Below are 22521 nucleotides of genomic sequence, written 5' to 3' on the forward strand. Positions count from 1 at the left end.
TTATAAATTATAAATATTTAAACACATTGTCTATCTTGTTCTGGGTCCCGTAGATGTGAGGGTTGGAGTACAAGGAGTAAAAAGACGCAATGTAGGCTGGCGTTTGTATAAAATAAAGTCACAAACGATGCATATATGTGTAAAGTAAAAGTCATTAAAGCTAAATGCTTTAGGTGTCTTAATAAGGCACAGCACCTTGCTGCATGGCTTCCTAGCTTAGGGCCTTAGCAACACTTCAACTGCTGTATCCACGATGTGGTCCTGCTGGTCAGGTGGCTTCCTCACTCCTCTGAAATCCCCTCTTTCCCAAATAAAAAGCCACTTCCCTCCCCTGGCTGTGTACCTCTCCACCTTCCTATGTTTCTGTTTTCCTCCCACTGAATTGCACCATCTTACCAGCTCCCTCCTGCTCTGCTTAGACTAAAACCCTCCTGGTCTCTCCAAGCTTAACAGAGCACCCAACCATAGTGATTTTTCATCATCTGTTTATGTTTCCGTCTCTCAGTAGCATTTGAGCCCCTGAGGTCAGGGAGCATATCTGATTCATCTTTGTTTCTCCAGGCCTCCTGAAGAATCTTGCACATGCAGGCATTCACTGGATGTCTTTAGGATAAATGAATAAATTATATGATTCTTATAGCATATGTATCTAGCACGATGGGTTCAGTCCTGGAAGATATACTGAGTGTATCAGCAGGAGGGCTGTTTCCTCTCTGTATAGTCTGCCTTACCGACTGATTTAAAATTCTGAAAAGGGTGCCGTAGTTATCGTTCAATGAATCTTGCAGAGAAACCAGCATCATTGTAAGATCAAAGTTGGTTTCTCATGCTACCTTGTTAGGTTGATTAAAGAAGAAAGGATGTGAAGAACATGATTTAGGAGAAAAATGGAGACAGGCACTTCTAAAATCATGGTAATGGATGTCCTGTGTCTGCAGGTGTATTTTGGTAAGGGGAGAGGGAGAGAAAAATTGGAGATTAAAAATTATCTCAAGATCTGCAGTGAGAATTCTATTTTTTTCCTTCCCTTATCACTGTCCTTATTTCTAGGATTCAAAGTGATCTTTGAGGTGATCTCCACTGTCACTACACCCTTCCCTCTTAGTATAGGCTGTCATATTGCTTGACAGTTGCATATTTCTATCTGGTTTATACAACTTGCAAATATCTTCCTAAGCATCATGCTGCCTTGAGAAAATGATGCTGGCAGTTTTGACTTTGTGTCATCCCCTAGACCGATAACAGAGCTTTAAAAACCCTCCTACTAATTCACATTGGTCTTTGGAATAATTCTTTTCTTAACGTTATTAGTTCATCAGTGAATTAATTTCATTCTGGCTTTAATTAAGTTTTTTAAAAAAACCATCATCACAGATAATATAGATAAGAAGGCTAAAAAAGTCAGTATCAAGCCAAAAGCTACACTATGATTAGGCAATTTATCAGGACAACACCTTTTCTCACAATTCAAGTCAAATAAAAATGAGGAATAGAGAGTGAGGTGGCAGCTGAAACAAGGTGATCTTCTGCAGTCACGTCCCTTTCATAGTTGTGGGGAGGACCAGGGCTTGGGCGTGACGCAAGTCAGAAACAGATGCAGTGGAAAGCAGACCTGGTAGTAAGAGCGAGCAACTGGAATTGCAAGCATTTTTTTTAAAATGAAGTATAGTTGGTTTAAATGCTGTGTTAGTTTCTGGTGTACAGCATAGTGATTCAGTTATACATATACACATTCCTTTTCATATTCTTTTTCATTATATGCTAGTATAAGGTATTGAATATAGTTCTTTGTGCTATGGAGTTTGACCTTGTTGTTTATCTATCTTATACATAATAGTTCGTGCATGCATTTTTAAGTTAGCAAGAACTGGGTGCAAATTCCACTTATTAAAACCTTGGGCAACTTAATCTCTCTGAGTTTCAATTTCTTCATGTTTTATTAATTATTAACATGAAACCAGCAGTATCTCTCCATAGGTTGCTGCAAATAGGCTCAATTTTGAAAGAAATTTAATAAAGGAATACAAAATTCTACTCCTATGATTTAAAAAAATTACATTACCAAATGCATAGATGCAGTTGTAATTATACACACACACAGAGTAGGACTAACAGAATGTGCAAAAGAAAAATATATACCAGCTTTTAACTGCCACACACAAAATCTTTACAGAGAATTGACATGTAAAAACAGCTGAATTAAACATTCTTATGACTCCAGAGGGCTCAATAGGTAGAAATTTTAGAGAAGAAGACTTTGGGTCATCAGAAGACATGTCTAACCACCACAGTGGATGAGAATGCAGTAGGCTGTTTCTGGCGCTAATGAGCTCCCCATGCCTGGAGGTATTCAAGCAAAACCTGCACCAAAGGGAGTATAGCAATGACAGGTAAATACACATTCTGGAGACAGAGTGCCTGGGTTGAAATCCCAGCTTTGTCCATCATAAGCTGTGCCTTTTCATGCTTCAGGGTAAAATGGAGATCAAAGCAATGTTTGCCTCATATAGTTATTGTGAGGATTAAATAATTAACAAATGTAAAGCACATTAGTGCTATTTAAGTCTTAGACATTATTAGTGTAATATTTTAGACATACTTAGTCTATTAGTGGTAGCATTTCTTGGAGGGGTTGTAGTAGAAGGAATTCATGCTTTGGATGAGTCTCATTGGATAATCAATAAGGGATCTGCATCTTCTGAGAGCCCTGACATGATCCTAATGTTTCTACATTCCCTGCCTTTAAGAGATACAAATTGCCAAGCAATTGAGCACAGGCTGAGGCATTTTTGAAAACAAAACACAGCCACAACAACAAAAACCCATGATTCTCTAAAAAAAAAATTTGACCACCTTTTTTTGAATAGTAATGAATACTATCTTTGAATACATATTCATAATTATTTTATGACTCCCCTAAAGAAAACAGCTTCCCTCAAACTTGTCCTTGGGCACTTAGGAGCAGCAGGGATAGAGGTGGAAAGGAGCGGGAAATGGGAATTAAAATTAAATTCATTTCAGAAGAGACCAATCTCTACAATGACTTTACAGTGTGATGTGTACAAAATGAAGGGTGAGTGCTTTTGGCCATGGGGAATTCATCCACTTGCTGTGAATACCCAGCTTGGTTGGGGGTCAGGATGGCAGCCCTAATGGGTGTCCCCACCTTGAGGTGATACAGTAATTCCTTACTGCGTGCAGCTTCCTCACTGCTCTGAGTACCTTAGATTTCCGTGTCTCCAGTCCATTTGGGTACTGCTGCCTGAGTGTGCCTTCTAAAATGCTGATTCATCAGTACCTAACGCCTCTCAAGGGTTTCCCTCGGGTCTGCAGTATGACATAAAAATTCTTTGTCTGCTGACTCATCATCAACCACAGTGAAGTCTCTGGACCTTATGCCTGTTTTCCAACTAAGGCTGCTGACCACCCATGATGTTTGTTAAAATGTTGCTTCCTGGGCTCCACCCTGATGTACTACATCAGAGTCACTGCAGATGAACCCAGAGGTTAAGAAACTCAGCCCAACCATCTATCCACATCTGGACTGGCTGCCACTCCAGTGGGGGTCTCTCTTCATTGACATTTAATGGAGTGACGTGTGGCCCCAGCCCTCACATCTACCTCCCTATCAACGGCAGCAGCAGCAAGCACTTAACAAAGCTCCGGCTGAGGCAAAGAGCCAAAGACCGCTTAGCCCTTTTCTCCGCTCGGTGTCTTCCAGCTGAACCGGAGGTATAATTCACGGCAGCAAACCTGAAACTGCAACTCTTGACAGATTAATTCCATAACGAAAATCAATCATGGCACTTGTTGCCGGCATACATAATATTTTGAGCTTCCTGTCTAGCACCACCGAGAAGCAGACCTCCTTGACCTTGACTACATTAAATGAATGCACTGATACATTAATGTAATCAGCCGATCTTGTGCATGCTGTCATCCAGGTCTGCAGAACCCTGATCAGCCTTGTGCTCTTGTTTCCTGTGGCGCCTCCTAACCCAACCAAATTGCCATCCTTACCAGCAGAAAGGATGTCTCTTCTGGCTGAAAACAGTGGTTCTAAGTGACATCTTGAGAAGGTCTTATTTTTGACTGGTCACCTCAGGCAATATGTCAGCTGATTTGCCTGCTAGCTTTTTCCTAAGCAAATATAAACCAGCCAGGAAACACACACACACACACACACACACACACACACACACACAAAGTCTCACACTGGAAACCCCAGTTTGACCACAGATCAAATACTCTCTTGTTTGGAAAACACCCTTGTTCACTCCTAGGACCAAACAGGAAAGGAAAGATGGACAGGCGGCTGGTTGAGCATATCACCTGTGTAATAAGGCGAATGCAAAGGCTGGAGCCCTGGGGAGACCACGGGTGGGTGGAGTGGAGAGAAGAAAGACAGCATCTCCTCTATCAGATTAGAGAAGCTGAGGCCCTGCATTACACCCGACCATGTGAATTGCATTGGAGGGCAGAAGAACCCTCCGGAAAAGGGCTATTGACTCTTTAATTGGCTTGCTCACCATAGTGTGGTCAGGATGGGTGGAGACTCACTGTTGATGTCATCCAGGAGACAAAGCTTCTAAGTAGCCTAGAGCGAACTTCACTGGAAGTGTTTTCCCAGAAACAGGACCCCTCTTGCTGACTTGCCCAGTTGGTTATTTCCAGATCAAACAAGTGATATTTAGGTTACCTGGGAAGGTGAGCTGGTGTGGCCACCGTCTCCAGCAACCCAGGTCTGTACAGAAGCCTGTGTCTTGGTCCAACTGGAAGCGACCCTGCACGATGATTTCAATTAGACAGAGACGGCTAAAGGATGCACCTGGACTTGGTTACCTGTGTGCCAAACAGAGAAGCCTCATTTTCAAAGCTCTTAATTTACTGTTTTATAAAATGATCCTGTGGTGAAAGGAAAGAGCTAATTAAGCATTTCATTATCTAACTGATAAAACAAAGCACAAAGTGACAGTGAGGAGAAAATCAGCTTTGGGAAACATCTGTCCCACTCTGACGCTGAGGATTTCACTGCTAGGACAGCATCTGCCGATGGAGGCTTTTAAAAATTGAAACAGAGGAATCTTCAAATAGCATGTTCTAGAAATACCTACAGGGAATAGACTCCAGGTAAAGTTTGCTCTTCAAACCTGTACATAGAATTTACTGTTCTTAGAAATGATAGCACGCCCTCCGTACAAAGGAAGTCATGTTCAAGTTGGCAGTGATTTAATGAATACAAAGGAATTATACTGGAATTTACCGTGTATTGTCTCTCTCATGCGCACGGCTTCCCAAGCTGCCTTACTAATAAGCAATTAAAACGGGAGTGACCAGGGATGGTGGGCAGTGGTAAATGTCTGCTCTTTTCCCAGCAGCTTATAAATTGCCTGGAATTTCTGCTTGGTTGCTGGAGGAGTGTTGATTGCTGATGTCACAGCTGCCTCTGCAGCTTTTCGAACAGGCAGTGAGATCTGGGATTCTCTCTAGTTAGTGGAATTTAAGAAAAAACTCCATGTGTAGCCTCTTTCATTGGCTACAGTAGTAAACCAGTGTGAACATAGGGCCACGCATGCATCCTGAAAATGTGCTGTCCAAAGACAGCCACTGTGAAGCTCATCAACAAATAGAAGCTCTTAGCTTCATTATTTTTAACACCAAATTAATAGATGACTAGTGTAGACATACAGAAAATACAGACAAGCAAAAAGAAGAAATTAAATCAATTTATAATCTCATCCAGAGAAGAGTTCACAGTAGGCACTTCAGAAATATTGATTAAATAAATATTTCCTCCCAGTCTTCTTCAATGCAGATATATACATTGCTTAGATAAAAACTGGGTCATATTGTACCTATTTTTCTGAAACCGGATTGTAAACATTTTAGCACTAGATCATAAATAGCTTTCCAAGTCACTAAATATTCTTAACAGTTTACATGACTGCTTGGTATTACCTTTGGGGACAGATTTAGAGTGAAAATTAGACAACATTTAGTAGCACCTTCTCATTCTTTCATCCATTCAATAAATATTTTTTGAACATGAACTGTGTGCAAGATTCTCTTCTAGACACTTCGGCTTCATCAGGAAAGAGACAAAACTCTTGCCTTCAGGCAAAGTAAACTGTGGTTGTGGGAGGAAGACCAGCAAATTAAGTGTAATAACAGAGCGTTTGAGGATGGTAAGCACTGTGGAAAAGACTGAAATTGAATAAAGGGGACAGAGCATACTGGGGAAGAATATTAATTTTAAAAGATGAAGTTTAAATGAAGTCTTGAAGGAGGAGAGGGATTTGGTCACAGAGATATTTTAGGGGAAGTGTTTCTGACAGGAAACAGCCAGTGCAAAGGCCCTAAGGTGGGAATATAATTGGCAAGTTCGCGGAACATCAAGGCGGCTGGAGCACGGACGGTAGGAAGAGAGTGGCAGGACGTGGTCTGAGAAGCAAAGAGGGAAGATCAAGAGTTTCGGCTTTTACTCTGAGGGAACCTGGGAGCCCCGAGTGTTTCGAGCGGAGGAGCGACACAATCTGATTTCCCTTTTCACAGGGTCTGCCTGAGAGCTAAGTCAAGAAGAGGGCGTAGGGGCAAAGGTGGGACAGGAAAGGAGTCGGGGGACTGCAGTGAAGCAGCCGCAGTGCTGCTGGCTGCACCCAGGGTAGGACAGTGAAGGCTACAACCTTCAATTCTAGATGGATTTTGAAGGCGGTGTCGACAGCATATGCTGAGTTGGGTGTGGGGTGTGAGAGAAAAAATAGTGTGAGAGGAATGCCCGGTGTTCGGGCTGAGCAACTGGAAGGGGAGAGTTGCCTTTTACCAGGATGGGCAGAGTATGAGGTTGGGGCAGATTTCGGGAGACAGAGGCCAGGATTTAGTTTAGGGCCATGTTAAGTTTTTTAAATGAATGAATGAATAAATTAATTTTCAAATTGAAGTATAGTCAGTTGACAATGTTATGTCAGTTTCTGACGTACAGCATAAGGCTTCAGTCATATACATACATATATTCATTTTCATATTCTTTTTCATAGGTTACTACACGATATTGAATGTAGTTCCCTGTGGTATACAGTAGGACCTTGTTGTTTATCTATTCTACATATAGTGGTTAATATTTGCAAATCTCAGACTCCCGATTTATCCCTTCCCACCCCTTCCTGCCCTGGTAACCATAAGTTTGTTTTCTATGTGTGTGAGTCTGTTTCTGTTTTGCATATAAGTTCATTTTTGTCTTTTTTTTAGATTCCGCATATAAGTGATATCATGCGGTACTTTTCTTCCTCTTTCTGGCTCACTTCACTTGGGATGCATGCTAAGTTGGAGAAGTCTGTCAACATCCAAGAGGAGATGTTGAGGTTTCAGTTGGGTTTCAGAGCTTGGCATTCCGAGTCTGGGCTGGAGATATAATTCTGGAAGTCAGAGACACAAAGACAGCATTAAAGTTAAGGGATGACTTTAATGGATGAGATCATTTAAGAGTAAGTGTGGAAAGGGAAAAAGAAAAGGATCAAAAATGCTGAGGCATACCCACATGATTACATCCACCGAGAGAAGATGAAGAAGTAGTAAAAGAGACTGACAGGAGCAAATGGTGAGTTGGGAGGCAAATCAAGCACGTGGGGTCCTAGACACCAGGTGAACAGCGTGTATAAAGGAGGAAGGCACGGTTAACTGTGCCCCCTACTGCTAACAGGATGACTGTGTGTGAGGCACATCCCGGGAGTGGTGCTCCTGCAAACCTGCAGCTAACCAATTGCAGTGTGGACTGGGTGCCCCCATCTCTTTTTCCTTTTTTTTTATATAATAAAAGATATTAATTTTATTTAAATGAGATAGAAAAGACAAATGTACATAGTTAGCACTATCACTACTTTAAAAAAAAATAATGCAGTCAGTTATCTCCTGAAGGTAAAGTGAAGTTGAGCACGCCCTGCAGAACTGTTCACGGCAACCCTCGCTACTGACGGGTAAGGGAAGGGCCGGGAACCGATCACTGAAAACAGTGATTTGGATGCATGATGACTGACAGGAGGGGTTTTGGAGGAGGCCACACAAAAACATGAGCATTAAGGGGATTAAGAGAGATGAGGAAACAGAGAAACTGGAGGCAGTGAGTCTTCTCCTCCTTGGAGGAGATCTGTTGTAAAGAGGAGCAGAGAAGTCAGGCAGTAGCTGTTGGGGGGCGTGGGGGTCAAGAGAGATGGAAGAAGTACAGCGTATCCATGTGCTAACGGGAGCAACGGACAGCGTCACCCTGTCTTGCCTTGACCGCTGCTGGCTTCATTTGTTTTCTTACATTCACGTTTGCGCCCTACAGTCTTTTCTTTAAATATACCCTGAGTGTGATCCTCTTAAATCATAAACCAAATAGTGTCATGCTTCCTTCCTATCACACTTAAAATAAAATCCAAAGGCCTTACCATGACGTGTGTGGTCCTGCCTGGCTAACCCTCCTCCCTCATTTCCTACCGCTCATCCCCTCAGACGTGCAGCGCCAGCCACGCTGGCCTTTTTGCTCTTCCTCCAGTGCCCGAAGCGTTCTCCCAGCGCAGGGCTCCGCACTTGCTGTTCCTTCTCTCTGGAGCTCTTCCCTGTATTTTCACAAGCCTGGCTTCCCCACCTCACTCAGGTCTCTACTCAAACGTCGCTTCCTCAGTCCTTGTCTGACTCCCTTATGATCTCCCTGTCACTCTCTATTTTCTTACTATGCTCTTTTTTCTCCCATAGCACTCATCACCGTGTGACTTTATGTAATTCCTTATTACTGTCTCTCTCTCCTCCAAAATGCAAGCTCTGTGAAGATAGAGAATTTGTCTCACCTTGTTCATGTTTACCCCTAGTTGGTACCATAATGTCTGGCACATGGTAGGCACTCAGTAAGTACATTTCAAATCAATGAATAATTGGGAGGATACAATTAACACTATGAACACTTTACTGCCTTTTAACACACTGGCAATTGAGGGTCATGGCTTTGAGTTCTGTTGGCCTTAGCAGATGAGGAGGGAGTCCAGTGTGTACTTTTTGTTCCGCATACATGAGTACCCTGAAGATATTCTGTCCAAAGGCAGAGAACTCTTGCTTCAACCTAATCATACTGTTTAAGGTATTAATTTTTAAAAGAAATTTTATTGAAGTGTAGTTAACAATGTTAGTTTCAGGTGTACAGCAAAGTGATTCAGTTATACATATACATACCTACACGTGTTTTCTTTACGGATTCTTTTCTATTATGCGTTATTACAAGAAATTGAAATCCCCTGGGCTATACATTAGGTCCTTGTTAATGGAAAAACTTTGGTAGGAAATAAATAGAGCTGTCCCCTGTTGTGGTGGAAAAGACCCTGGATGTGCATCAGAAGGCCTGGATTCAAGTGTCTGCTCTGCTCCTTGCCAGTGCTGTGGGACCTTCTGTAAGTCACGATCTCTCTCTGTGCCCTAGGCTCCTAATTTTATATTTGTGAGAAATAATATCTCATGTACTTCCATCACCTCATGGCTTCAGGACCCAATGAGATATTTGGGATAGTGCTAAACAAATGCGCATAAATAGTTTCTCTGAATAAAAACGAAGTGTTTGAAGCTAATCTAAGGGGGTGGGGGAGAGAACACAAAGTTCTGCTGCAGCCTATGCACCATCTGGCTCTTTAAAATGTGTCCCTCGGGAAGAAAAATGAGATTGCTGTCAAGACTGCTGTAAAGAATCATTTCAAAAGTGGTATTTTCCAGCTCTAATAAGTCTGCGATCAAACAGTCAGTTTCTGGGGTAAAGGCCACTACTTTCCACCAATTGACCTGGAAGCAGGTACCATGTATTTAGTGTCAGGAGTGTGCAAGCAGAAGCCGTTTCTGCCCGTGAAGAAGGAAAAACAAAAGTGTGCCGCGTGAGAGCCCAGACACCCCACCTAGCCGGGAACTGATGGAAGTGCGCCTCTAGACACCCCCTCCCCCCATGCATCACCTGGCAGACGCCAGCCCGTCCCTGGAGTGACCAGAGGTGTATTTTAAATTCAGCATTTGTGTGTGTGAGTTGCAAGAAGACAGAACTTGCCTGGAAGGGCGTGCAAGGCAGGAGCAGCGGGGCGAGGACCAGCTCAGGGCTCCTTTCTATTTGACCTCTCCCTCCCGGCTCATCTCCTTCTGCACTTAGCTGCTTCGGTCCCCTTTTCCACCGTGCCCTTCTTCTGCTTACTCGTGTTTCTGCCCCTGTTACCTCTGGCTATGTGTGTCCCCCTTGGGTCGCCCTGAACTTCTGTCGTTGTCTTTGTGGTGGCTGGGATAATAAAAAGAGCCTTTCAGCTTTCTGGTTCCAAATATTTACAGAGAAATCTCATTCAGCTCACCTAAACATTTTGATCCTGGCCACACACATCTTGGGTCACTGCTCTCTTTGCTCTGTTCTGCCTTTGGGACAGATGCCCATCTCTGGATTACAGCTGTGGCCAGAATGAGGTCAGGTGGTGCAGAGCCCGGCTGGACCCACTGACAGAGCCTGCGGGTTTGGGCAGATTCCCGGAGAAGGGGATTGGGTGACACAGAAATTTTATGTGACACCCTGCGTAGGTGAGGACATGTCATGTGTGTGGGTTGCCCCGTGATCTCTTTTAGAATCATTGCTTATTCCAAAGCTAGAAGGGTGCTACTCAGGAGACAGGTTCAGCATGTTTCCAAATCTCCCACTTGGAATCTTTCTTTTCATCATGTCTATCAATCTAAAATATTTTATGTCAGCCTAATTCATTTTCAGGCCTAACAAACTAGTTTCTAATGTGCCAAAAAGAGACCTAGACACTAAGTCCCAGTAAGTCCTAAAACCTGTTTCACTGTACACGCTTCATTATAGTTCGCTTAGGCTGCCCCGTGTATAAACCCCCACAGCATGGTACAACCTGGCATCCTGCTCCACGGCACCCTCCTTGGGTGCCCACCTTCCCAACTCTTGCTTCAGTTCTTCAAGAGGCTCTCTCTGGTTCCTCGCAGTGAGAACTGGACATGAAACCATGACCTCTTATTCCCAGGAACATCCTTTTGGCTGCACAAACTCAAGCAAGCAATCACTGAGGAAATGCTGTTAACTTTCCACTCATCGTATTGAAAGCAGAGGCTTCACTGGCTGGATGCTGGCCATCAGGACTCTCTGCTCCCACCATCCATGCCCCTGATACCATCTTTCTAGAAAAGTTAATTTTTATGTCATCGGCATAGAGATGGCGCTGAGTACCTGCACTGCCTGAGTGTGCAGCTGGTCCGGGGCTTGGACAGTTACGCGGCCTCCTGAGAGATGCTCTCAGAACAAGAGTGGGGCTTGGAACTCAACTCTCAGTTTCATCCCAGAATCTGAAGCTCAGTGAAGCCCTCCCACCCCCCACCATTACAGCTAGAGGGCTGAGTCTTTCAGGACTGTCTCGAAGCCGGGGCTCCTACGGCTTTCTTTGTCACGGCTGTGACCAGCCAGGTTGCGTGTGTTAAAAAGAAGAATGAGGACTTCTGGCTCTGCTCGATTCAAGAGGCCGACTGTGTCAGGTTGCTATGACTCCCTTTCATTTCTAAATCCCTGGCCTGGTTCTGGGCAGCGTTCCACAGAGAGACTTCCAGCAGACACATGGCCTTTCCATGTTTGGGGGCTCGTCTGGTGAAAGATGGAGTTTCCCACGTCACCCAGGCAGCCTGACTGCCCACAGAGGGTGTTGGACAGTCTGAAGGCAGAGACTCCCAACCATATTCGGTCTGACCAGGACGATCAGATGGGGAGGAGGAGGAGGATGAAGGTTGCATCCATAAGACCCATAGATACCTGGGGAGGTTAAGGGACTTGGGTAGGGTCACATATGTGGTAAGTGACCCCAAGACTGGAGAGGCAGGTTCCCAGGACCATTAAGGATAAACATGCAGGTGGGCAAGAGTTTTACATACACATAGACTGGTTCACTCCCAGTTTCTCCAGCCCCATTCACTGCCTTTCTGCAACTTTTCAAAGGAGGAATATTAGACAAATACTGTATGATATCACTTATATGTGGAATCTAAAATGTATTACAAATGAAATGTATATGTAAAACAGAAATGGACTTACAGATATAGAAAACAAAGTTCTGGTTATGAAGAAGGAGAGGGAAGCGGGTAGAGGACAAATTAGACATATGGGATTAATAGTTACAAACTCTTATATATTATGTATAAAAGAGGTAAGCAACAAGGATATATTGTGTAGCACAGGGACTTACAGCCATTACCTTGTAATAACTTATAATGGAGTAAAATCTGCAAAAATACTAAGTCACTATGGCGTACACCAGAAACTAATATAAATATTGTAAATCAATAAAGTTAATAAATAAATAAAAGGGAGAATGCTGACCTTGGCTCTAGGTAGGATTCCACCCTTTTTCCATCTTGAACCGCCTTCTGTGTGTTTACAAGATGTAGTAAGGGGTTAGGAAGAGAGATTCAATAGCAGGAATTACCCTAGAGGACTGTGCCCGTGTTTACTTTTCAGACATGGGGCAGTGGCAGAAGAACACAGAGATCTATGCAGGAAGGATGGCAGTAGAGGTTCTGAGGCTGGGCTGCCATGGGTGGTTTGGCACTGCCAAAGGGGTCTGGCCTAAAGGAAGCAGGGGCATATTAATTAATACACCCAGATCATGGGGCTGGTAAGTGACAAAACTCCTAGCACAGAACCTGAAAAATAGTAGGCTGTCAGGAAACAGATACTGAATGAATGGAAGTCAGAACCCAAATCCAACTTCCTGCTTGAAAGGCAGTGCAGCTTCCATTTGGACAGCCTGCTTCTACCTTAAATGTCTTTTATCATTCAGCAGCATTGAGAGAAAAGGCATTCTTAATTTTTCATGTAATCTCTGAAACCAAAACGTCGTGTTTTGATATTGAACAATCACATCAGTGCTAGTAGGAAGATGAAGATGGTAAGGAGCTGAGTCACTCTGACCACCCTCCTGGTCATGGGTAAACAGCAGGCCACAGTCAGCCTGGAATTTCTTTTGTGTTTGGCAGTGGAATATCAAATGAGTCTAACATGAGTTTCAGTGAATACCGGAAGATCAGACTCCCACTTGAAATGACTGTGTTGCCGTGAATGTGAAATATGGACCAAGGTGTCAGTCTCCCCAGCTGAGAAGAGCAGTGTGGGAAACACAGTGACTCCTAACTGAGCAGCACCATTCCTGAGATTCATCAGATCAGCTAATTCAGGACTGCTTCACATGCTAAAGACCAGTGATCATTGCGGAATTTCACGCTAATGCAACCTGCCTCGGCTTAGAATTCAGCACAAAGTTAAATAACCTCTCCAAGGGTGTTACCTCAATCAAGGAGCTTGAAAGAACTTATCCACTAGTGAGACAGGCCCACAGCCTGGGTGGAGACAGCACTGGACCGACTTGCCACTTAGTATTTCACAGGGAAGATGGCTTAATAAGATCTCTCTTGGATTAAAAATTTGAGAAATTCTCTCTTTCTCTCTCTCTTTGTCTTACTCTCACTCTCTCCCCCTCCCCCCTTTATTCCTCTTCCCTCTCTTGTTTTCTTTCTTGCACCCACTGGATTGGTGAAGTTTGTACACTCCACCAAGTTTCTTACCCATTGTAACTGTGTCAGCAAAGCTGTCTCTCTCATGCAATTCTTCCTGCAAGAAATGGAGCTATTGTTCCAGCCTAAACCTTATAAAGTAACGTCTTCCCCCTGGACTGCTCCAGCAGCAACCTCTCTTCTCATCAACCTGCTGACAGCAGCGTAAACTTTAACTCGTAAATTTTAACTATGTTTCTCATGAGTGAAAGCAAATGCTTACTGCCTACTTGTCTTCGGGCCTGCCTGCGGATGTTGGGGATTGAGGCAGGGAACACTCTGACAGAGGGCGTAGGAACAGGCAGAGGGTGCTAGAGACGTGGTCAGAACCCATGTTTCTGCATCCTGGGCCGGAACTGATTTATTAAACCACATAGGTATGCAAGAGGCCATCACACCTCTGGAGTGACCTGTTTATCCTTGTGGGTGAGGGAAGGGCTCACTCCTGTTTCGCTTCTGTTTCAGTCCATCCTCCTTTCACTGCGGTATCACACGACCAGCAGCACGTGGCACAGGGAAGGGGGGCAGGACCAAGTGATGCGCCGTTCGCAGCAGCCTACACCCATGAAGGGACTCCTCCCAGAGCCCGCGGTCTGGCCCAGCCTGGAAGTAGAAGGCTTTCAGCTTCTCGGGTGTCAGCATCCCTCTGCCTCAAAGTGGAGAAATCGGTCTAAAGTGGTAAGTGATCTCTAAGGTCTTCCTAGCTCTTCAGAACCCCATTGAGCCTGAAATACAATTTTGATCATTCTGTCCACCTAGTGTCCACCACCAGCATGGCACGTCTGACCTTCCCTTGGGTGTATGTATTGTCTTAAAGCCTCTCTCCACCCACAAACTTTAGCAACTTAAAATGGAATAAGTTGGGAAGGGAGGTGTATAGCTCAGTGGTAGAGTGTGTGCTTGGCATGAATGATAAAAATGAGGTCCTGACTTCAATTCCCAGTCCCTCCATTAAAATCAATCAATCAATCGATCAATCTAATTAACCTCCTCCCACACACACACACACACACACACACACACAACAGAAAAAAATGGAATAAAGGTTGTCAAATACCGCATTTGAATGGTGTCTCTGTCATATAAAAGCACACAGTTCTCTCAAAGAAATAGGATGTAAAGTAATTCCTTAATTCGTTTAGGTTATGGTTGTACGTGGTGTGTTGTGAAGAGGGTTAAGGGAGAAAGAAGATGAGAAGTGTTATTTGTAAAATTCTTAATTTAAGCAGAAAAAATGTTTCAGGCAAGGGACTTATTTCATAAGATTGTCTTTTTTTTTCTTAGCAGTTTAATAAATGTCATAAAATGTGGACTTGAAAATGGCGATTCAATAGCCACATTCAAGTAGTCTTCTTTAGTAACTGAACTTGGGGGCTGGGTGAAAATTACATTTCCCTTGGAACCAGATAGAAGTACCCTCATTAACCCCACAGCTTGTGGGCGATGCATTTCCCACCACGTCCCACATCAGTAGGTCACCTGGAAAAAATACCGTCTTGGTCGGAGCCAGTTGCATAGTTTAAACAACAAATCTTGCAGCCCAGAGATCACCTGTGGGGCTGAAGGTCGGTGAATAGAACACCAGTCTAGAGAACCTTACAAGTCGGGGGAAAATTACCTTCAGCGGCACAAAAAGCACGATGAATTTCAAGAAATATCATTCTTATTTTTAGAACTCTGTGGCTAACCCCCTACTTCACCTTGAGATGCAGATATTACAGGAGCTACAGTGTGGTCCAGCATTGGCATAGATAATGATACAGCAGCTTTGTCAGAGACAGATTTATGTGAGGGCTATTATGTCATTCTGGTATTAAGATGAAAACAGAAAAAAATAGGCAGATAAGCAGATCAAGCTTTGTATTTTGATCTGAGAGAAATTGCAAGACATTTTATAAGGCAGAGAAATTTTCTAAATTCCGTTTGTTTGAAGGAATTATCCTCCTCCTAAACTTTTGAAGGCAATTCTGGGTGCTGATTATAACTTGAGGAAAACTTTTTAGCCGTGTGGTTTTTAACTGACGAGGTTGACTTCTGCAATCATGTTTTTTCCCCTTTGGTTTCTGCTTCTGAGACACGTGTGTGGTCTTTCAGCTTAAGTTTTACAAACTTTAAAAATAAAGCCTTGTCTAGGATATACAAGAAGGCACGCCGCCTCCAGATGGAAGTGAGTGGTTCCCTGGCCTCGCTCAGAATGGCTGAACCAGGTTAGAACTCACATTTGGAGTCAGTGTCGCAAGAGCTCTCGTGTCGTATGGAAACTATCAAGGGAGGTTTGTAGCTGAAAATTACTTATTTGAGGTGCAGTGACTCGGAGTTTTAGAGTGTTAATATCTCTAGGTGCTTATTCCTCCTCTTCTCCCTCCCTTAAATGAGGAACACAAACTTGGCAATATGTCTACCATCTACATGGAATTCCCTGGTAATTCCTCAGGTCCTTTGAGACACCTCTTATCTTCCATTCTGTCTCCTTCTAGGTCCTCTCCTTCTAGTATCAGGCCAAGGAAATCAGAAAGAAGATTGGAGGTGTCCAGGGTCATTTCTAAAGATAGAAATGTGAATATCCGACAAGATGAAGGAGCCCAAAAGAGAAAGAGCATACAGCCAGGGGGACAGTGACAAAGAACAAACTTAGACGGAGGCTGGATTGAGGCATGAGGAAGCAGAACATTTAGAAAAGAAAATGGAAAGCAATCTCTAACAGAGTTCTTACGTGAGAGATGGTCTGCAGATATACCGCCCCTGAGACTGGTGAAAACTGTGTTACATCATCATTACTCCCCAGAACTGTTACCAGAAGCCTCTAGGGAATTAAACATCGTTTTTATTTAATTTCCATTTATTTAATCTTTTGTTGTTTTGGTGGTGGTAAAAATACATAATATAAAATTTGACATTTTATTCATTTGTAAGTTACAATTTAATTCAGTGGCGTTAATTACATTCACAATGTTGTATAATCATCACACCGTCTATTTCTAAAATGTTTCATCACCCTAAACAGAGTTTCTGTAACTATTACTCAATAATCCATAATCTTTCCTCCCTCCCACCCCAGTCTCTGGTAACTTCTACTTTCTTTGTCTCTGAATTTGCCTATTTTAGATATTTAATATAAGTGAAATTATGCATCTGTCCTTTCATATCTGGCTAATTTCACTTACCATAGTGTTTTCAAGGTTCACCCATATGGTAGCATGTACCAAAATGTCATTCTTTTTCATGGCTAAATAATATTTCATCATACATATATACCATATGTTATTCGTCTATTCATCTGTGATGAACACCTGGGTTGTTTCTACCTCTTGGCTCTTGTGAATCATGCCACAATTAGCCTTTTAAAACTTATATAGCCATTTTCTAAAGAGTAGTTCTTCCTTGTAAGATTATTTCTTTAAGGGACAGTTTTAAAATGTCTTTGCTAAGGAAAAGAATTTCCAGATCTACCCTGACTGCTTGGTATGGTGGGAACCACATTCTTGCTTTGTGTACTAAGTCAGCAGAATCACTTTTGACCTGGTCCTACTTCCGCCAAGATGAGCTAAGGGGTCTCACCCCGCAAGGTTACTGTCCTAGGGCCCCGAGTGAAACTGGATGATAAACAGTGCTCAGCACTGAGTCCAAAAACAGAAGAGATGTGAGATCCTAAGAGAAGACTGGGTGGCTGAATTTTAGCTGAGAGAGTTAACTGGGTGAGATACGTGGTTTTAGAGCTAATAATGAGTCAGTCAGAGATTCGCACAGGAGACAGGTCACCCTAAATGCTTAACGCAAGAAGGGATTTAAGATGGAGAATGGGTTGCTTTCAAAATTGTCAGAAGGACTGATAGAATGAGTACTAGGAGGGTCCTAAAGGGCTCTCAAAACAATTCTTCACTGACCCCTGGGGGAGCTACCATCTGAAACCATCCCTGGAGGTAAGAATTCAAAAATGTGCTCTTGTACCTGTGAGCCGGCATTCTGGAACCTGGAGTCAGTGCAGCTAGTGCTGCTTCTGCCCTGGCCACCTCTGTGGCACTTGCTTGTGACATCTAGAAAGTTGGAAAAGGGACCTTGGGTAATCCAATCTGCAGGAGTGTCTGGAACTCTACAGTTTTGCTTGCCAGCAGAAGCAGCAAGACTGACAGGAAAAGGGCGTCTGTCTTACCTTCACCTAAATTTCATTTACTCTGACCTTGGGAGCACTTGCTTTCCAACACAGGAGAACAAACTTGGATAACACTGCATTTTTTTTCTCCCCAAATTAGTCTCATGAGCACCAAAGTCAATTTAGGCTGAGTCAAAGGTCATGCATCCCCTGATGTGATTTTCTTTCTTTCTCAGGTAGAATAAAAAATAGAGTTAGATTGTCTAGGGCTATACACTGCAATTTGAAGTTTGTTAGGAAAGGAAATTAAAAAGCTATAAAGAGACCTCATCACTCTGTAAATAATTTTTTGAATTACAAATTTAGGGAAGGTGATGAAAAGTAGCATTTCCATGCTAGTGGATTTAAAATAAATGTCTGTGTCTGTGCAAAGCCGACAGAGAAGAACTCTGTGATTTTGGAGAGGAGTTTCTCCTGGGGAAAGGGGTAGATGTCCCATTATCGAAGACCCTGGCATTTTAATCAGATCCCAGCAAGCTACAGAATGACCCTCACAATTTCTGAAGAAGAGGTTCCAATTTGAGGGCTCTGAACAAAGTTTTGCCACTTTCTAACAGGATGAAATTAGTCGAATTTTCCTTGAGAGTCAAATAGGCTTGAAAGTATCACTTCTATGTCACTTTTTCAAAGGATGTTGAAAAGACCAAGTGAAGGAAGAGCTTTGATAACATTTTATAAAAAAATCAAGAGCTAACCATATATGAGATATTATTATTATTATTATCATTCTTTTGATTTCAAGTGCCTTATATGCAGACTGCTTTATATAGGTAGCTGTTCAAGGAACCGCATTTGAGTTAATTATCTCATCACAAATCCACTGTTCTATGCGTCAAGACATTATGTCAAGGCTGGGGAGACAGAAGTAGTTCTTGTCCTCAAAGAACTCAATCCACAAGATTCATAAGTATTTTGTCCACTAGATAATTTCAATGCCAAGTGGAAAAAGCAGTAATTGAGGTTATGGGGACGGTGGGAGCACAGAACAGGCCCCTAATGTGGCCTGGGGAGCTAAGAAAGATTTGCTAGAAGAGGTGAGACAAAGAGAATGAGGGACAGTGAGAGGATGAAGGTGCTTTTCAGCAGTGGTGACCAGCACTTTTATTTTTTTCTTTCAGTAAGGAGATCTGTTCAGAGAGAAATAAAAATGTTTCTAGGTCACGTTAAAAATGATTTAAAAATAGGAAATGTAGTACTTTGTGCTAAAGCAGGTTTGGGTGTTTCCTCCATTACTGAAAAATTTTGGTTTTTGGAGAAAATTTTAGAAACTCTATTTAGCATACTTCACAGTATCTAGTTGTAACTAGCATCTCGGTAGAAATTTTATAGAATTTGAGATCTGGTAGTAGGGTAATGAGACTGAGAGATTCGAAGAATGAGGAGTTGTCATCCAACTTCCGGCACAGAACAAGAATGGCACAGGCAGCACCAACAGGGGACTCCTAGGTACAAGGAAAGCGGGAGGAGGGGGGCTGACGTAAGGTAGTGGTGGGTCTAAGTGGGCTATAAAGTTTCTGAGTCAGCAAGACAGGAAAGGGGAATTGATGCAAAATTCCCTATGACTCATGCACCTGTCTTCTCTGTTGTCTATGTATAAAACAGCAGTCTTGCTGCAACGCTTCTGGGAAGGGGGTTTGTGTGTGTGTGAGTGTCGGGGGAGGGGGTACTTCTCCTGCTTCCTTCCTTGGGGCATTCTGCTAGAGTTTCACTGCTTCGAGTTTGGGAGGAGCAGGCATGAGTGACTCAGCACTTCCTCTCTCTCTCTTTGGGAGCCGGTTGCCCTCAGGAAGTGCACTTTCTGCTCTGCTGCCCCGTGTTTGTAGTTTTGCGAGGGAGAGGTAAGAGCCTTCAGTGTGCAGGGCAGTCCACCATTCTTTGGGGCTTTAATCTTTGAACTTGAATTTCTCCTTGGGAATTTCACACGGGAATTACACACGGGCTCAAGTTCAAATATGTGGCATCTTTCTGTTACTGGAGAGTCTTTAGCATGTTATGTGATCTCATCGCAGAACCACTAACGAGCTAAATCAGACATTGTGATGGACATGATTTCAGCTGGGGAACCTAATGGCAGAGCAAATTTTCAGCCTTGACTATAGAATGACCTGGTACTATCCTGTCCTGTACTATCCCGACTGACTTCAGGGTCTTCTGGGGGCAAAATCTAAACTGCTCACTGGTGGTCGGTAAAGGGTTATTCAATGGAATAACCATAGCACTGACTGACCCTCAGTTTAGGGAATATCTGGGGAGAAAATCCTTTCTCCAGCTTCAGGCTTCTGTATGATAAAACCTCAATTAATTGATGCATTTGGGGGGCAGTGAGTCCACAGTATTACATTTCTTCCTCTCCCTGGGGTCCTGGGAGGCAGTAAGTTGACTGAAGGCGTAAATCATACTCTGCTTTGTGCCTCCCTCCCAGGGGAAGCCTGTGGTTTTTCAGCACTTCCAATGATTGTGAACGGGTAAGTCTGTTTAAATCAAGGCAAAGTATGACCAGGCTCGCTTAGCCAACAGACCAGAGTCCCAGTCTCCAATATCAGCTTTCATCAATAATCTGCCTGTCTTTTGATTGAATCTTTTTATTGATTCTGAACCTGGGTGGGGAAGAGTGAGTAATGTCAAGGATTAACCCTCTCAAACCCCTCTACGTGAGGGCTAGGAGGTCTCTCCTCACTGCTTTCGCTCACGCTAAAATCACATGGTGCACAGACAACGAGGGGCAAATGCCAGCCACGCGGCCCCCCGTGGGGGTCGTCTCCCCAACCCAGGACCGTGGCGTCAAACTGAGGAAGGGCTTTCGCAGTGCGTTTGCTTTTCAAAAGGCTTATTAATCAGACATTTTTAAAGTGATATCCAGATAAATTCCAAGGTTTCACAAAACTTAGTTTCACCATAGTGTCTCATGTAAAGAAACACAATTCAGCAATAAAAGCTGAAAAAGGTATTGTGGTTCCAATTTTTACTTGCATCTCTTGAAGGACAGTAAAAAGAATTCAATTCAAAACACAGAAGCACTTGTTCAAAAATCTTGTTTGTTCCTCTCCAATTTTTTTCACAATGCCAGTTCCTTCCCGGGTCTTGTGCTCAAAATTTTGCAAGAGTCTTCTCACCACTATTGTAATTGCTTTAAAAAGAATTTTTTTTTATTGACATGTAGTTGACGCACAATGTTAGTTTCTAGTGTACAGCAAAGTGATTCAGTTATACATATGCAAAAATATACATATTTTCTTTTCAGATTCTTTCCCATTGTATGTTATTATAAGAAATTGAATAGCATTCCCTGTGCTATGCAGTAGGTCCTCATATCTATTTTATTTATAGTAATGTGTGTCTGTTAATCCTCAACCCCTAATTTATCCCTCCCTGTCCTTTCCCCTTTGGTAACCATAGTTTGTTTTCTATGTCCGTTAGTCTGGTTTTGGTTTGTAAATAGAATTTGTATTATTTTTTTAGATGTAATTGCTTTCTGTTTTCTCTCCCCTGCCCCCACTCTTATTTCTTTATATAAAAATTGACTTAGTATTTTTTCTTTACCTACTTATAGGATTCTTCAGAATAAGTGAGATCTGAGTGTCAATATGAAATTTTTAATATCCAAAGGTGACTTTTGAGCATAGAAAGAAATTACTTTTATTTTTAGTTACCTGAGTTTTAAACTAATATTAATTAGTTTATTAAAATCGGTCATAATGTTAAAGCCTGGTTTTCTTTCAGCCTTTAGCAAATGTTTTTATTCTGTTTATTAGTTTAGTAATTTGGGCATAATAAAAAAAAGAATTATCAATGTCCATTAACTCAAGTTAACAGACTAAATTCCCTGTGACTGCTGTCAATTGGACCTCTCCAACCTTCATTACTCGCTCTTCAAAATCAGTCCTATAGGAGCTCTGTTAATACTGTGCTTCGCCAGCAGGCCTGATGTTAAGATTTGCCAGTGGTGAGCGCTGGGGAGACACTGAAGCAGGAGGGGCTTTTCCCCTTGAAAGGCTCCAGCGGCGTGTGTCGCTTCTCTGAGTGCCCATCTGCTGTGCTGTGAGTGGCTTCACCAAAGTCTAGGGTTTTCAGGGAGGATGGCTTTTCCATCTCCAACCGCCTGCGGTGTACACCTGGCAGCCAGCAGCTCCCCCCAGGGCCCCCTCCGAAGGCTTCCCAGCAGGATGCCTCTAGTGAGTCCCATGAACAGCTTTCTCTGGTATCTTAGAAAGTGGATTTCTGAAAAGTTCCAGAGGGGCGATTTCCAGAAAGTTCCACCAGCAGAGCACCACTGCGACTTCTCTGCCATCCAGAGAGCTTGTCCAGCAAGGTCTGGATCTCAGCCCCGGCTAGGCCTCTCCCTGGGTGCTCGGTCTCACCCTGAAGGTGAGATTGCTTCTCACATCTCCTATTCCTGTGTTCTTCAGACTTCTTTTTACTTCTTACTAGATAACCCCTTATTACTCCAGTCTTCTACTGGATATAATAACTTTTTTTTTAAGATTATATACTTTTTATTTTTGTTTATTTTTTTATTAGGAAGAAGGGATTCTCGCTGGTTTATTTCTGATCAGTACAGGTATACAAATTCATTTCTCTGTTCTTTCTGAACTTCTTCCTTCTGGTTTTTGTCTTCTTCCTGCTTTCTTGTTTTAATTGAAGTACAGTCAGTTACAATGTGTCAGTTTCTAGTGTACAGCATAATGTCCAAGTTATGTGTGTGTATATATACATATATATATTCATTTTCATATTATTTTTCATTAAAGGTTATTACAAGATACTGAATATAGTTCCCTGTG

At 42.8% G+C, this 22521-nt stretch overlaps 1 protein-coding gene across 1 annotated transcript in view; it reads right to left on the reverse strand.

The window, feature by feature from the left end:
• Window positions 1–3567: 3567 nt before the first annotated feature.
• Window positions 3568–22521, reverse strand: part of ST6GALNAC3 (ST6 N-acetylgalactosaminide alpha-2,6-sialyltransferase 3) — a 548516-nt gene continuing 529562 nt past the window's right edge. Inside the window, exon 4 of the mRNA XM_031465411.2 lies at window positions 3568–4842. Within this exon, the coding sequence (XP_031321271.1) occupies window positions 4839–4842 (4 nt within the window). The 3' untranslated portion in view covers window positions 3568–4838. The remainder of the gene's footprint in view (window positions 4843–22521) is intronic.

This window comes from Camelus dromedarius, chromosome 14, assembly GCF_036321535.1.
Source record: "Camelus dromedarius isolate mCamDro1 chromosome 14, mCamDro1.pat, whole genome shotgun sequence".
NCBI classification, from domain to species: domain Eukaryota; kingdom Metazoa; phylum Chordata; class Mammalia; order Artiodactyla; family Camelidae; genus Camelus; species Camelus dromedarius.